General features: G+C 38.7%; 1 protein-coding gene across 2 annotated transcripts in view; it reads left to right on the forward strand.

Annotated features, from left to right (window-relative positions):
* The window catches only part of galnt2 (UDP-N-acetyl-alpha-D-galactosamine:polypeptide N-acetylgalactosaminyltransferase 2), a 134,451-nt gene that overhangs the window by 57,925 nt on the left and 58,771 nt on the right, over positions 1–17,755 (forward strand). For both annotated transcript variants that reach the window (XM_061964289.1, XM_061964290.1), the window contains exon 2: positions 17,404–17,485. In XM_061964289.1, coding sequence (XP_061820273.1) covers positions 17,404–17,485 — 82 coding nt within the window. The remainder of the gene's footprint in view (positions 1–17,403; positions 17,486–17,755) is intronic.

Genomic DNA, 17,755 nt, shown 5'->3' on the forward strand with positions numbered 1-17,755 from the left:
TTGTTAGCGCAACTGTGCAGTCGGTCTTTGGAGTTTTGACGACAGGTACGGCGCCAGAGTCTGTTGAAATAAAATGTTTCTCGCCTTCCTGTCTGTAATTTTAATGAGCTAAATATGTACATAAAGTGTTGTACTTATATTCCAACTCCGCGTTCTTCTTGGTCATCGCTGCTGCGGCCGTCACCCCCCGCCCCCCGACCACACCACCACAAATAGATGCCTGTTCTGTGGGAAACACTGTGTGTGTATATATATATATATATATATATATATACATACATACTGTATACATATATATATATGTACATACATACATACAGCCCGGCCCCTGGCCAAATGTTTTTAACCCAATGCGGCTCACGAGTCAAAAAGTTTGGGGACCCCTGGCCTAAAGCATACTGATCTTGGTCCTCATTTGTGTTGCCAGCTTTTTAGGCAATATTGGTTGTGTATTGACTCATTTTCAATGGTTAGTAAATACACAGACTACTTTGTTATATACAAGATATGTCTGTTTAGTTTCTCCCCTCGAAATTATATAGTGTCATAAAAATGGATGCTGAAATGTGAGGGATGATGTCCTCTTGTGTGATACAGTATATGTAACCCAATGAGTTTTTGTGCAGTGAACTTGAAACCGTCATGTGTTCTGATCTATATTAGTTTGCTATTATTAACTCTGCAAATGGTGACTTTAATGGAATATGTGAATGTGAACGCATGTCTACTCTGCATGCAACTTCACTCCAATGTAGTGCAGGTTTTTCTTTCTAAACATTTCCTCAGCCTTTTTTGGCCTGTTAAAGTTTAATTTGAGTAACATTACAGCTGCACCATTGTGAATAAACTCATGCTATTTATTTGCCAGGATGACATAAATGAGGGAATGTGTTGACTGTCATGTGATCATTTTAAATCTGCAACATGAGCTGCTGTGTCTAGATGGAGGGCAATTCAATTGTGAGCTTATGTGACTGGTGTTATCTTATCTTGCTGAACTATATCATAAAGTTAGCATCTCTGTTTGAAAGAACAACTGTTTCCCAAGACGGAGGGAACGACATGACCGCTGGGAGCTTTAGTCGGGGATATTAACACAATTAAATTGTGAATGTGCTCACATAAAGTAAACGTAACCATGTCTCCTATTTATTAGTCTCTAAGGAGTGATTGTATTAAAACAGAGTTCCTGGGCCCTGACAGCTCTCTGGTTGGTCATGCCTGGTATTTTTTTCTGCAATAAAATGGACACTGGCGACAAACTGGTTATTTAAAGCAGCAGTAAAGATCAATTGCTCGCAGTTTGCTGTTATTTATCGTGACTTTCTGTGGTAAACACACATAACAAAATAAACAGAACACATTAATGACATAAAACAAAAACAATTTCTCAGGAACGAAAGAAAGAAAAGTGTCATGGGAAACCACCCGGCAGCACCAAATTACTCTTGTCAATAAATAAAAAATTGAGATCTACTCTTAAAAGGGGAGCTGCACTTTTTTGGGAATTTTGCCTATCGTTCACAATCATTATGTAAGACAAGAAAACATATGTTTTCTTTTTTTTATGCATTCTAAATATTCAATAAATGCGATCAATAGTCCGCTTACAATGGAGCCTATGAGAGTCTTTCTGTTCTGCCAACAAAGCCCTTAAAAACATCCAAACACCTTCATCAAGGTTTTATATACATGCTGTAAGTCATCTTATTCAACTGGCGGCCCGCGGACCACATCTGGCCCACCAAAACTTTCCATTTGACCCGCTGAACATCACCCAAATAGGCTTGTTGAAACCATTCAAACTAGGGTGGCTCGTGCATGCTGTACTGCCGCCAACCCGCAGGGGGCAACAGCGATGAATATGTGTCACAATGAAGCAACTACTCTTTCAAACCAAAAATGGCACTATCAGACCGCTGATGTCATTGTCGTTTGTGCAGCCCTTCGAGGCACCTGTGATTAATGGCTATATAAATAATCTTTGATTGATTGATTGATTGACGATCAACCCTGAACAAAATCAAAATAAATCGCGAAAATCTGACTTTTAACAGTGACTGGACATCAACAGCTTCTGTGGCCGTTTGTACTACACGCACATAAACCGTAATGATAACCGCTGTAAAACTCCTGTCGGTTAGTATTAAAATAAAATGATTGAAAAACTGTAATTGATAACTTCACTTTAATAAACGTGTGGAAGGTCTAACCTTAGCTTGCTAGTTAGCTTTAATGCTAACATGAACGAGAGACATTGTTTGTTTACCATTAAGAAACATGGTAAATGGTAAATGGGTTATACTTGTATAGCGCTTTTCTACCTTCAAGGTTCTCAAAGTGCTTTGACACTAATTCCACATTCACCCATTCACACACACCTTCACACATACTGATGGTGGGAGCTGCCATGCAAGGCGCTAACCACGACCCATCAGGAGCAAGGGTGAAGTGTCTTGCTCAAGGACACAACGGACGTGACTACGTTGGTAGAAGCTGGGGATCAAACCAGGAACCCTCAGGTTGCTGGCACGGCCACTCTCCCAACTGCGCCACGCCATCCCCAACATCATACCCAAATCTAAATGTGTATAAATACATAACTGTTTCAACAACTAAAATACAGTATTCACATTAAACATAGATGCTGTGCTGTCTTTGCACAAAGTTATCGATATAAAGCCCACAGTGTCGCGTTGAAACAGACAGGCGATCCCGTTCAACAAGACATGATCTTGCGTGACGTCACATAAACCGGAAGTAAAACAAACTGATCAACCAATTTGCATTTATTAAAAAAACATTGTAAAACGTTTGCAAATTAATATGGAGATTAAAAAAAATAAACACACAAGTACAAATAATATGGCTCTTATGAAGCTACAACAATATTTCTTCTGCCAAGAAAGTGTGAAACATTTTAGTGCGTGTACAAGTACTTTATGAGAACATTCAACAATACTGCGGTAATAATGGAAACCGTGACAATTTTGGTCATAACTGAGCCATTGTATTTATACCACCTCCTTCACAGAAACAGAAATTAATGTTTTGTTTTTGGTTGTGATTTTTATTCAAGTGCTAAATGTTGCTAACAGAGTATATTTTTCATTTTTATTGTTTGTTTTATTTAATTGGATATTTAAACGTTTACATTCCAATTACAATGATAGATGAAGTTTATTGTGGAAAAATTCAAGTTAATTTGAAAGGGTATACTTGCAATATACTTGTATTATAAATTCATCAGTGGTTAATTTGGTCTCAAAAAATAATGTACATAATATTGTTTATCTGCAATAGTTTGTGGGTTAATATAATGTCGAGCAAAATTTATCGGCCCAGGCCTAATGGATGTTATAATTTTATAATGTTTATTTTATGTTTATATTTTCAGTCTTACAAACCTAAATGAAGGAAGAAGTGTCAATAAATAAAACTGAGGAAGGAAAATAATTAAAAAAAAGGAATATTGTTCTTCAACAAAACTTCTGGAGCTTAGTGCTTTTAACTATCTGTCAAGCTGTAAACGCTGGAATCGAGTAGCGAGGGTAGAGTAATCAATTTATTAACAATGCCGTGTGAAAGTGGCACAAATTTAATTCTTCAGCAGCTACACACACAAAGGGGGGATAAACTCCTATATATATATATTTTTTTTTTTCTCTTCAGTATGCCCCCCCAGAAAAGAAAAAAGTAAAATGAAACTTCGTAAATCGCTCAGCTGAGAAATCAGCATTAATTGCAGGCCCGGTCAAAACGCTGTAAAGGGATAATAATGGCATATTTGAACATGTAAAAGGATCAACAAATATATTCGATGTATGTCTTTTTGGAATCGGTGCTTAATATATTGTTCTTTATTCTCTTCCATTCATCCATTTTCTACCACTTACCGGTATCCATTTCGGGGTGGCGGGGGGCTGGAGCCTATCCCAGCTGCACTCGAGCGGAAGGCAGGGTACACCCTGGACAAGTGGCTACCTCATCGTAGGGCCAACATAGATAGACAATTTTTATTTGTTAAATAAAATCAACACAAACAAAATGAGTTGCATTTTAAGTCAGTCAAACACAACATAAACAATATCTGAATAAGGACACATCCAAATAAATAAGTGGCTTGAATCATACTGCTTTCGTTAGTGTGGCATTTTTATTAAATGGAAATGCACCGCTTTGATAAACAGACCTATCATCAGCAATATTGCATCTGTTATCTCTGTGACTGCTCATTCTGATGAAGCCTTGCTGCTTGCAGCAGTAGGCAGAGTTTCTTTGACATGGTTGACATTGATTTGTTAAATGATGACTCTGATCACATTATTTATTGCTTAGCCATATTTCTTACCATTAACCACTTAGCTAATATCATGAATGACTGACAGGTAACATAAACCTCAACAGCTTTTTTATTATTTATTATTATGGGTGCTCTTTAAATAATTTTTATTTTTGACTTTACAGGCAAGTCAACGTAAGATAAATATGACTTTTGTCCTTGCTATTGTCAGAAACAGTGGAGCAGCTGGTGAGCCTTCAGATAAAACTCCTAGGAAAAATGATGGAATCACCAGTCTTGAAGGATGTTCATTCAGTTGTTTAATTTTGTAGAAAAAAGCAGATAACAGACGTGACACAAAACTAGTCATTTCAAATAGCAACTTTCTGGCTTCAAGAAACATTAAAATAAATCAAGAGAATACATTGTGGCAGTCAATGAAAATTTCATTTTTAGATCAAGCAGAGTAAAAAAAACTGGAATCACTTAATTCTTAAGAAAAAATTATGGAAACATAAAAAACATAAAACACAACAACACACCACTAGTAGTACTTTGTTACACCACCTCTGGCTTATAATAAGTGACAAACAGTACTCCTCATCAATCATGGTTTGACCTTCTCCGCTTGCTCTTGTGAGATCGGCTTCCCAGGTTGGAGTCTTGTCATGTACCATTTCCTTCAATTTCCACCACAGATTTTCAATTGGATTGAGAGCCGGACTGTTTGCAGGCCATGACATTGACTTTATCTGTCTTTCTTCATGGGACGTTTTCACTGTTTTTGATCGATGGCAGGATGCATTATCATCTTGAAAATAATGTTATCTCTAAACATCCTTTTGATTGATGGAATAAGAAAAGTGTCAAAAATGTCAATTTAAACTCGTGCATTTTTTGACGATAATGATTCCATAACTTTTTCCAGGGGTTGTAGGTGTTGAGGCAACGTAATAATAAAAAAGTAAAACTATCAAATAGTGGGTTAAAAGTTCTCAACTTAAAACTTTATTAATCTTTAAATGCTCGTTACTTCTATCCAAATCATGTCCAAATGTACTTTATACTGTTTGAGGTGTGTTTGCAAGCTCTTGGAGCTTCTCCAATTTCATATTTCATCTGTCATCAGATGTGATCACATAATTGTGGAATTATACACTAACCATTAGAGGATGGAGACACACATCACACACACGCACATATGCATCTGCTTGTCTCCACTCACCACAAGGTGCGTGTAACCTTACTTAACACACAAGTTTTTTAGGCCCTAAGTGCACGCATTCAAATATGAACTGACACTTGCTAAAGCTCACTCACACACACACACACACACACACACACACACACACACACACACACACACACACACACACACACACACATGCATGTCGTGATCTGTTGGGGGATTTTAAGTTCATCCTATTATCCAAGCAGCAGGTGTGCAAACACCCAGCAAACATCCTTCACTTGGCAGTGAGTTGAACACAATCCTTATTACGTAAAATGTAAAGTGAAACCATCCGTTCCAGGCTCAATTCTACTTAAAGGGGAACTGTACTTTTTTTTTAGATTTCTGCCTATGGTTCACAATTATTATGAAAAACATGACGACGGATGGATTTGTTTTAATTAATTCTAAATATTAAACAAATGTAAATAAAAGTCCGCTTACAACGCAGCCAATGGGAGCTCCATTATTTTGCCCGTAAAACCACATAAATAACCTTTCAAAAAGCGACAACCATACTCCATTTACATTTTGTGATTAGAATATTAACCAAGTATGAGTGATATTAATATTACAAGTGCTAAGACAGACATACTTTTTATAGCGGCGACGTGATCACTTCCTGTGTGCCGATTTTTACATCATCGAGTGGTCTGCTGCTTTCTCGCTTCCTTGCTACCTGTAAGTTTATTGTAGATCATAAATCATGCACCTGGACAGAAGATGGCTGTTGATATAATCCGACAAGTTAGGACACTTTGACCGCCACTTAGGATCTGAAAATGGTGGGAACGACACGAAAACCGCTTGTGCCCCTCAGCCCCCTGACGCCGAGGATTATGAGACATTTTTCATCTAAATGGTAATATATGAACATCCTAGCAGTCGGCATCCTAATGACAGCGGACCTTGCACAGTAAGTAATGTTTTATTATGTTTGTTGGCTCTCATAAAGTCTGCAATGAGCAGAAATCCGTGAAGAAGAAAACAAAGCAAAAGTTGTGAAGCGTTTTTGAAATTAATGCGTTACATATGCTTAAAATGATCAAAATATGTAAATATTAAATGTTGTTATAAATGTGCTCATTACTAAATTACATACATATGTTTATAAAACCCTAATAGAGGTGTTTGGATGTTTATTTAGGGACTCTTTAGGCAGAATTGAATGGCTCCCATAGGCTAAATTTTTGGTCGAATTTATTTAATATTTAAAATGCATTAAAAAATCCATCCGTCATGTCTTTCATCATGATTTTGAACAATAGGCAAAATTCCCCAAAAAGTGCAGTTCAACAATTTTGTAGTCACAGTTTAAGAAATTGTCAAAAATAAGTTACCGTATTTTCCGCACCATAAGCCGCCCTGGGTTATAAGCCGCGCCTTCAATGAACGGCATATTTCAAAACTTTGTCCACCTATAAGCCGCCCCGTGTTATAAGCCGCATCTAACTGCGCTAAAGGGAATGTCAAAAAAACAGTCAGATAGGTCAGTCAAACTTTAATAATAAATTAAAAACCAGCGTGATGTGGGCGCGCATGGAGTCGTATATCAACATGGACGGAGCTGCGTGAAAAAAGCCACCCGGCCTCTTCGCGTAAACTTCCCTTAACCACTCGCTCACCTTTTCTTCATCCATCCATCCCTTCGAGTTAGCTTTTATGATGACGCCGGCTGGAAAGGTCTCTTTTGGCAAGGTCTTCCTTTTGAATATCACCATGGGTGGAAGTTTCTGGCCATTAGCATGGCAAGCTAGAACCACAGTGAAGGATGACTTCTCATTCCCTGTGGTGCGAATATTCACTGTACGTGCTCCCGTTGTATCCACAGTGCGGTTCACAGGAATATCAAAAGTCAGTGGAACCTCGTCCATGTTGATAATGTTCTCTGGCCGGATCTTTTTTTCAGCTATCTTGTTTTTACAATATGCACGGAAAGTAGCCAGCTTTTCTTGAAAGTCTTTAAGCAGTTGCTGTGAAATAGTAGTCCGTGTGCGGATGGAGAGATTGCGTCTTTTCATGAACCGGAAACCTGTCGCTTAGTAGGAGCCATTTTGTGGTCTTTACAGATGTAAACACACAAAGGAAATGAAACGTAATATCCGCGCGCTTCTTCTTCTTCTACGGGGGCGGGTGGTTGCTTACAGTAGAAGAAGAAGCGCTTCCTCTTCTATGGGGGCGGGTGCTTACCTTGGCGGTTGCTTGCGTAGAAGAAGAAGCGCTTCCTCTTCTACCGGGAAAAAAGATGGCGGCTGTTTACCGTAGTTGCGAGACCTAAACTTTATGAAAATGAATCTTAATATTAATCCATATATAAAGCGCACCGGGTTATAAGCCGCACTGTCAGCTTTTGAGTAAATTTGTGGTTTTTAGGTGCGGCTAATAGTGCGGAAAATACGGTAATAACTAACGATAACCATGAAACTGAAAAAAACTGAAACACAGCAAAACAGGTTTTCTTTGAGGGCCATTGGCAGTTAGGCTGTTCGTTAATTAATAAGTCAATTAATCCAATGATAAATGAATTTGATCAATCAATCAATCAAAGTTTACTTGTATAGCCCTTAATCACAAATGTCTCAATGGGCTGCAAACGACACCTGTTGACTTCCCTGAGCCCATCAGGGATCCACATCAGGGAAAGAAAAAACTCAACCCAATGGGAATATCTAGAAACCTTGTAAGGGACCGCAGTTGTGGGGACCCCCCTTGGGTGACCGGTGCAATGGCTGCCGAGTGGATACAGTTAATAACGTAAGAGTCGAGTCCATTGTGGGGCCAGCAGGGGATCCTCTTTTATGTAGACAAGTCAGCAGTGCAGAGACGTCACCAACTGATGCAAAGAGCAGTGGTCCATCCCAGGTCCCAACATGAAACAGCTAGTTCCTCCTCCGTGGAAGCTAATCTGTGGCCACCTGATAACTTCTCCATGCAGGAAAGGGGGGCAGAGCAGAAAAGAGAGACAGCAGATCCACTGGTATAAAAAGGGGACTATTTAAAGGCTATGGTGTATAAATGAGTTTTAAGATGGGACATAAATGCTTTTACTGAGGTAGCATCTCTAACTGTTACCGTTAGGGCATTCCATAGTACTGGAGCCCAAATAGAAAACGCTCTATTGCCCGCAGACTTTTTTGGGGCCCTGGGAATCACTAACAGGCCGGAGTTCTTAGAACGCAGAGTTCTGCCTGGGACATATGGAACAATACAATCGGCAAGATAAAATGGAGCTAGACCGTTTAGTATTTTATACATAAGTAGTAAAACCTTAAAGTCGCATCTTAAGTGCACAGAAAGTGCAGGTGAGCCAGTATATGATCAAACTTTCTTGTCCTTGTTGAAAGTCGAGCAGGCGCATTTTGTACCAACCGTGATCTTTTAATGCTAGACAAAGGGAGACCCGAAAATAATAAGTTACAGTAATCAAGACGACACGCAACGAACGCATGAATAATGATCTCAGCGTCGATGGTGGACAAAATGGGCTGGAATTGATACATTTGCCGGGATCAATAAATTGCTATGTCTGTGTATTTGTTTTCTTTGTCTGTAGTTTTCAAACAGGGTACAATAGGTTTCTCTCTGTGCCTCACTCAGTAAATGTCCATGCACTAAATTAGTCCGATTTCTCGAATAGTTTGGTTTTAAATAAACATTTTACAACCCATGGAAACACCTTAATCCGATCGTGTTTGTTTTTTTAAAAGTCAAACTAAGACACCTGGATTATGAGATTGGAAATCAGATCTCTTGATGAGTTATGTGGCCCGAGGAGACCCTTTGTGTCGCTTATGCGCCAGTCTCAGCCCACGGGATATGACCTCGAAGCAGATACCATTCAATAAAAACAACAATAGTAATGAAGAGGAGACTGTTTGATTGTTTCACAAATTAAAAGAACACAAAGTTTTCAAGTGCGTCGATGGAAAAAAATAAAAAAATAAACAGAGATCATTCAACTCCCTGTATCATGCCCTTGATTTAATGACTTAAGGTGACTACAAGATGTAGCCAAAACATACAGTGACACTCCACTTCAAAAGCATAAATCGTCCATAAGGTTAGTGTTGTCTGAGTAATTTCACTTGATTTAACATTTTTTAACATTCCACAGTACTAAATAACAACATTATGCACTTTTCTGCCTCAGGGTTAGTGTTTTCAGATCTACCATTGTTCTCTAACTAATTTCACTTGATCAAATATTCTCTAACATTCTACTTTGCAAAATAACAGAATTATGTACTATGATTTGTGCTGATACCATCCATCCATTCATTTTCTACCGCTTGTCCCTTTTGGGGTCGCGGGGGGTGCTGGAGCCTATCTCAGCTGCATTCGGGCGGAAGGCGGGGTACACCCTGGACAAGTCGCCACGTCATCGCAGGGCCAACACAGATAGACAGACAACATTCACACTCACATTCACACACAAGGGCCAATTTAGTGTTGCCAATCAACCTATCCCCAGGTGCATGTCTTTGGAGGTGGGAGGAAGCCGGTACCGTATCGGATTAATTGTTCAACATGTAAAGCTCCAATATCGGTATTGTATCTGAAGTGAAAAAGTTGTTTGTGACACCCGTAGTATATGTGTCCGTTAGTGTACTTACGCTAGACCTTGCCAATGTATGAAGTACGCTTCCTCTCTATTGGCATTATTGGAAGAGGTCGTCCGGGGCCAGACACCATTCCATGCACATGCATGCATGTATCCACACAAAATAACTAATGTGAACACTCCTTGACTGTTATTTAATATTAACTGACACAATTCACAATATGACTTAAATATAAAGACTAAAAATTAAAATTGACACCCGCGACTTCACTCTTGTGCGTACTGTCATAAAGACATGCAGTGTTTCCCACAGGACAGGCATCTATTTGTGGTGGTGGGGGCGGGGGGTGGGGGGTGACGGCGGCAGCGGCGATGACCAAGAAGAACGCGGAGTTGGAATATAAGTACAACACTTTATGTACATATTTAGCTCATTAAAATTACCGACAGGAAGGCAAGAAACACTTTATTTCAACAGACTCTGGCGCCGTACCTGTCGTCAAAACTCCAAAGACTGACTGCACAGTTGCGCTAACAAAATAACAGTCTCAGAAAGCTGGCGTGCACAAGCTAGCAAGCTACGGAGTTTGCCGACAATGTATTTCTTGTAAAGTGTATACAAAGGAGTACAGAAGCTTGACAAATAAGATGCCAAAAACCAACAACTTTCATGTGGTATTGGACAGAAAGGAGGACTTTTTTTCTCCTCCAATCGAAAATGCGGACGTTATCAGCACCACTGTCTGATTCCAATCAATGCAAGTCATCAGAATCAGGTAATACACCAACTTATATTCTTGTCTTCATGAAAGAAAGGAATCTATATGTGTTAAACATGCTTGTATTATCTTTAAACACCTTTAACTTAACAATATTAACTATGTGTTAAACATGCTTGTATTATCTTTAAACACCTTTAACTTGTTAAAAATATTAACTATATGTGTTAAACATGCTTGTATTGTCATTAAACACCTTTAACTTGTTAACAATATTAACTATATGTATTAAACATACTTGTATTATCATTAAACACCTTTAATTTATTAACAATATGTGTTAAACATGCTTGTATTATCTTTAAACACCTTTAACTTGTTAACATTAACTATATGTATTAAACATACTTGTATTATCATTAAACACCTTTAATTTATTAACAAAAACATATATTTCATAAATAAGTAAATATAAATTATATATATGAATGAGGTAGATCCCCACGACTTGATCAATTGAAAAGTAGCTCGCCTGCAGAAAAAGTGTGAGCACCCCTGAGTTACACCCATCTGAACAGGTCAGCCACCTGTTTAAAGCCCGATCACAGTTGAAATCTTGAAATTAAGGGCCTTTAATGGCCAAAACATTAACCTGGACAACATTTTAACAGCTGGTTGGCTCAGATTTTATTCTTTTCATTGCATTCACATGCTGCAGTGAGCAGTGGACAATTTAGCTTAATTATTAATGCAGTATCTGAAGCACCGTCTCCACGTGTGTTTATTGACAACAGGGTTGTAACCTGGACACGTTAGCTCGTCGGTATTGTAACACGTGACGTGACAACAGCGGCGGTGTTAATGAAGCAGCGTCAGGCTGATCACCGTCAGTGAAACGCTCGGTGAAATCGCGGATTAACGTTAAATATATGACCAGCCGCGAGCGATGCAGCTATAACTTATCTACCTACAACCTATATTACCCTCGTATTTTGATCCGGTCGGTCCGTTCTTTTACTCCGCCGTCTTCTTCTTCTTCTTCTTCTTCTTCTGGCCCACCAGGTGAATTAAGTGCTATTGGCGGAGTTACAATGCATAGTAGGCTACCGCCACCTACTGCACCGGAGTTGTAACTACAAGGTACATTCACAGACAGAGTCCCATTGCTTTTATGAGCGGTCGAGCGAGTCAAAAGCCGAAAAATTCATTTGTGGCGGACGTGATTCTTTCGTGGCGGGCCGCCACAAATAAATGAATGTGTGGGAAACACTGACATGCCATTCAATTACCAGTAATGCATGTAAATAATGACAGTCGGTACATTTGCAGTAAAATAGCATTTAGTATATAAATTGAGTTTAGCGAAATGTATCTAGTCTGGTTTATGTAAAAAGTATATGCTTGCATGCTCTCTCAGGTCATATGAAGTCATAATATGAGTCACAAATACGTTCAGTCAAATTAGATTTCAAACGTATAAAAAAAGCACTGTTTCCATTAATTCCACTCTATTGACATTGATTTAAATATTCAAAATAGTTTGTGACATTGTCAGTTTGTGCCTACTGCTGGTTGAGGTTCTCTGACTCGCTGCAGGTTCTCGTCACATTTCGGGACGTTGTTGCTCTGGAACTGTCAAGATAGATTTACTGTCACGCCCGGGTTGCAGCAAGGCCTAAAATGCTCATCTTTTCTTAAAGAATAGAACTTCTATTCTTCACGTCAGCACTGTGAAAGACAATAGAAATAGGACAGTCAGCACGGTGCACTTGATTTGAAAATACTTTTACGATGTACAGTACATGACAACTGCAATGAATCAGAATTGTGGCTTTTTTTGTGAAATGAGATGAATAATCATATATGATTTTGTAAAAAACCTGATTAAAACTCATATGCCCTGTTCACACTTGGTTGAAAGAAAATCAGAGCTTTTGAATTTCATCAAGGTGATGTGTTACAAACATATCCCCCCGACATTTACAGTACTTTCTAAACAGCACTTTGGCAGCAAATCATGTACACCATTCCTCTAAAGCGCTTTGATGTTTTTCATCACCTCTCAACATCTTTTGCTGTGAATCACAAAGATTTGTGCGGGGGAATCGGGCGCAGAGTAGTCGTGCGTTAATTCATCTTTTGATAGATCCCTTCAGGTGATTTATACGATGGCTGACTCATGGGTAAAGCTCGCAGCCATCTTAGAATGGGTACATTTTAGTCTTTGTATTGTACTGCATTACTATTTTTACATTATGAGCCATAACGATTAGTTATTTAATTTCTGAACAAAAGTAAAATCCTAGTAAGTGGGACAATGTTTTCTGATGTAGAGCATACTAAAGTGTTTTACTCGCAACATTGTCTTCACTTTTGAGGTTATTTTTCCATCTTGACTAGCCATTCCTTGCTTGCATTGTGTTCTGTTGGTAAATTATCTGGACCCCGGGATGCAGAGATGCCAGGCAATAGCAGGAAAGAAGCCCTATTATTAGGGAAACGCAGGTTACACAAAACAATCAAAGATGTGCAGCAGGGAAGTACACAAAGACAAACAGGCGTTTGAAGCACAAAGCAAACAAAAGCAAATTATCCAGCCCTGTCCAGACAGCATACAAAGTATCCTGATTGGTAACCTACAGTATAGACAGGTGTGTCCTGATTACTAATCAGGAACAGGTGAGGGAGCCAGCGCTCAGACCAGAGGAGTGGTGGCAAAGGGAGGCACATAGAAAATGGAACAAGAAATAAGTGTGCTGGAGAGGAAATTATACAAAATACGAGAAACTATGTAAAGTAGTCAAAGCAGTTAAAAATATATTTTTACTTAGTAAGTTAACATTTTAACATGTTTGACTGTCATAAAAGTGTAAAAATAAGGTAACTACTGTGAAATATAAAATGTAAAGAATCAAATATAGAAGTAATCAGTCATGCTGCAACTGCATGTCACGCAGCTTACTTAACATTCTTCATTGTAATGATAATGGTTTAGTTCATTTTGAACATGCAGTGAAAGGTTGCATAGAAATACATTAAAGTACATGTTCATGCTTACACAGTTCAACGTGTCTGAAAAGGAGCAGGAAGAAGCAGAGCTTATTTACCCTACCCCTTTCTCGTTTTCGACCCCATTGTCACAGCAATTAGTAGGGATGTGAATCTTACAAAAACGTATGATTTAATTCAATTCTGATTCTTGGGAGGACGATTCAATTTATAATCGATTCTTGATTTACCACGATTCTTCATTCCAACCGATTCTCATTGTATTTGGTTAATAGGGCTGCTACGATTCATCGGTTAATTAAATTTTTTTAAAAGCTTCAGTCTCTATTCTGTTTCTTTGAATATTCGTTTGATGAGTGTAAGTAATATAAAAAATTGATGACATCCGGACCGCATGGAGTGCCTGGAGCTTTTAATACACGGACATGGTTTCTGCACGGCCGCTGCAATAGAGCGCACATGAGAGTGGTGTGTGGCTGCTGTGATCTGTGTGCTGTCGAACAGCGGATGCTTATTTTTTGATTAATGCACACCTGTTAAAAGGGCAATTTAAATGTTGATGTGCATTTTTTTTTTTTAAAGAGTGAAGGTTACGGCAACTATTTTCCGTATAACATGCTTTGAGGCTATTAAGTGTGTTTTATTTGATTAACCGATTAATCGAACAAACTAATCGTTAGTTTTTAAAACCATTTGTAAACAGGTCACAAGTCCCAAAAGCTGTTCTTGGTTGCTGACGTTCAGTATAATGTATATGGGCAGCAAGTTAGCGCTGATGTGCCCTAAAACATCTTAAAAAATCGATTCTTGAAGATTATGAACCGATTTAGTATTCTATGAAATTAGAATCGCTATTTGATGTGTATCGATTTTTTTCTTTACCCTAGCAATGCATGATAATTTGTTCACTTCCGATTTGTACAGGTTTGCCAGTCTCATTGACAATTGAGGTTTTGTGTTTCGTGACGCATTGCAAAACAACCTCAGTGTCCAACCTTAGATGTTCCAATACAGTATATTTTGGATCTTTGGCAATGTAAAGCGGAAATGTAATATGTAAATCCTTGCTGTTATAACATAATGCACACTCTTCTGATTTCTTGTAGATATGCTGTAATAGGGCTGGGCGGTATATCGGTATTACAGTTAATACCAGTATATTTTACAAAGATATATATTTGAGACAATACCGCAAAACAGTTATATTTTGATGTGCCTTTGTTACGGCCGTTTGCTCTTCTCTGCGCCTGATGTGCGCAGCACAGGGCATTACTTTTGGCTCAATCCCGTCCCTTGCCTGTTTACGTAGGCTTCTCTGACGCACAATGACGCAAAACACAAACTTTTTAAAAGAATATGGAGGCTACGGTGCCGACTTCTCAACTCCCGAGTAATGTAATACTTTGGTCACCTACTGCATTTGGCTTTTGGTAAGTGACTACAGCCAATTTGCTTGATAACTTATATCTCTTTTTGTCGCGACTTTATCACTAATCACATCTGTTTGTTGTTTACTTCTGTTAACGACATAGCACAGCAGCTAGCGATAGTGTCAAATGTTTAGCTACCGGTACTCCTCGGCTACTACTACTTACTTACTACTTACAACAAAAATAATCTGAGTACTGTCAACACTGGTTATCTAGCCATAAAACACTTTGGCAACCTTAAGCACTTTGCACGTTTTGTTTAAGATACCTGTAGGGCTGGACCAAAACTGATACCGCTGTGTTTTTAGTCCAAAAGATACGGTATATACTGGTATCTTAGTGTACTTACAGTTACCTAAGTGTTTTAGGGCTAGATAACCAGTGTTGAGAGTACTCAGATTATTTTTGTTGTAAATAGTAACGTAACGTGTTTTTATTTGTATAAAGTAATTCGTTTGCCGTTACTATGTCAAAGCAATTGTTGTTCATTTTGTTCTTTACTTTAGGTTTACAGCCTCATGCTTGTGCGCGGGGGATAAATGGAGCTTCTTCTACTTGCTCCCTATGGTGACAGCCGCTTGCTGTTAAATGTAAAACTATTTTTCAGCCACCCAGCCGCTATACCAGACTAGCTTAGTCCGCACGAGCTATGGGGAGAGGCACTTTTAAACCGAGTTGTAGGTGAACAATTGACACATCGAGCGAGCAGCAGAAAGGAGCTATCGTTAGCTTAACTATAACACCGGTATACCGCCCAGCCCTAGATACCGGTATATATTGTGTATCGCCATACGTCCTAAAAATACCAGGATATCCGTTTTGTTCCATATTGCCCAGCCCTATTCCGTAAGATGTCACCAATATTACACAACAGGATTATTCTTGGTAATTTATTTGTGTTATGTTGATGTCCAAACATATCTGATTTTTAAAGACATTATTAACATGCCAAATACATGCACCTGGGGATAGGTTGATTGGCAACACTAAATGGACCCTAGTGTGTGAGTGTGAATGTTGTCTGTCTATCTGTGTTGGCCCTGCGATGAGGTGGCGACTTGTTCAGGGTGTACCCCGCCTTCCGCCCGATTGTAGCTGAGATAGGCTCCAGCGCCCCCCGCGACCCCGAAGGGAATAAGCGGTAGAAAATGGATGGATCGATGGTATTAACATGCCTTAAGGTTTTAATGATGTGCGAGCATGATTTAGGGACTTTCCAAGTTGGCTGTCACACTCTTAAAATGTCCAATGGTTAGTGTTTTAGTGTGACATCACGTTTGTTCCACTGACTTTGCCCACTTGGCTGTGTTGTTAAGACCCCATGCATTAGCTATTAAAATGCTACTGGCCACTACACACCACACTTGGCTACCATTTTTCGGCTTACACTGAATGCTGCCAATGAGCCTAGAGAGAGGGAGCATTCACATAAATGGTTAGAAGAGATGGCTGTTCATTCAGTTAAAATTAGTTTGTGTTCAAAAGACATAACATGGCATCAGCTATGGAAATTTCATTTCTGAACTTTATTGTAGACCCCAACAATTGTTTAGAAACACTATTCGGTGTGAGAGTAATAGTACGATAGTAAAAATGTACATGGACTAGTCCTGGTCTAAATGTTTGTCAAAATCTATTTGAGAGACTGTTGGAAATTCCATGTGAAAAGACGTAAAAGCTAAATATTTCTAGACAGCACATATCTGTAGTCCGCTACAGAATACTTGTCTCCAGACACCTTTTATCTCACAAGCAAATTCATCACTTCTTTGTCTTCAGAAAATATCTTTTGCAGTATCAGCACATTGCTATTATAGAGCTTGGGGATCTGGACAGGCTGGCATAAAGAAAAAGGATGAGAGATGATTATGGATAACAGTGGTTATTTCACACAAAAAACCAACAGGTAGCAGCTGAAAGAGAAGACTCAAAAAATGACTTAGTACAATTTCTTGTAGTCTGGACTTCTAATGAATAGATAACAAAATTAAATAGCCTTGCATTGATCATTTATTGTTCGTTAAAAAGAGGATGTGCTGAGCTTGCTCAATAGAAGCAATTTCAAAGGACTGTAAATGGACTGTTTTAGTGGAATTGCTATGTATTCTACTACACAACAATTTTTTTTTTTTTTTTATAAATCGCTGAACGTGTTTGTTTTGTTCTTTCAGGATGACTGGGACTCTGGTGATTCGTCAAACCGAAACAAAGCTCTCAACTCTGACGACAAAACTCTGGATACACTTCCACCTGGTAAGAAACATGCTCTTCTTAAGCCCTAATTGGAACGCATCATTGTGTGTCTTTAGCTTTAATGCTAATGAGCTGTGTTTGTACACGCCTTTTTCTGGCCGGGCATAAGGCTCCAAGAAATACGTTTGTATACATCATTTAAATGTCTTACATATACACTGTAATTCTGCAAAAGGATGTAATGTTATGGTTTTAATGAAAATTCTGGGTAAAAGTCCTGACGGTTAGAATTATCGTTTCTAATCAAAATGATCACAAAACCGTGATTGA

The sequence above is a fragment of the Nerophis lumbriciformis genome, linkage group LG06 (genome assembly GCF_033978685.3).
Source record: "Nerophis lumbriciformis linkage group LG06, RoL_Nlum_v2.1, whole genome shotgun sequence".
Lineage (NCBI taxonomy): Eukaryota > Metazoa > Chordata > Actinopteri > Syngnathiformes > Syngnathidae > Nerophis > Nerophis lumbriciformis.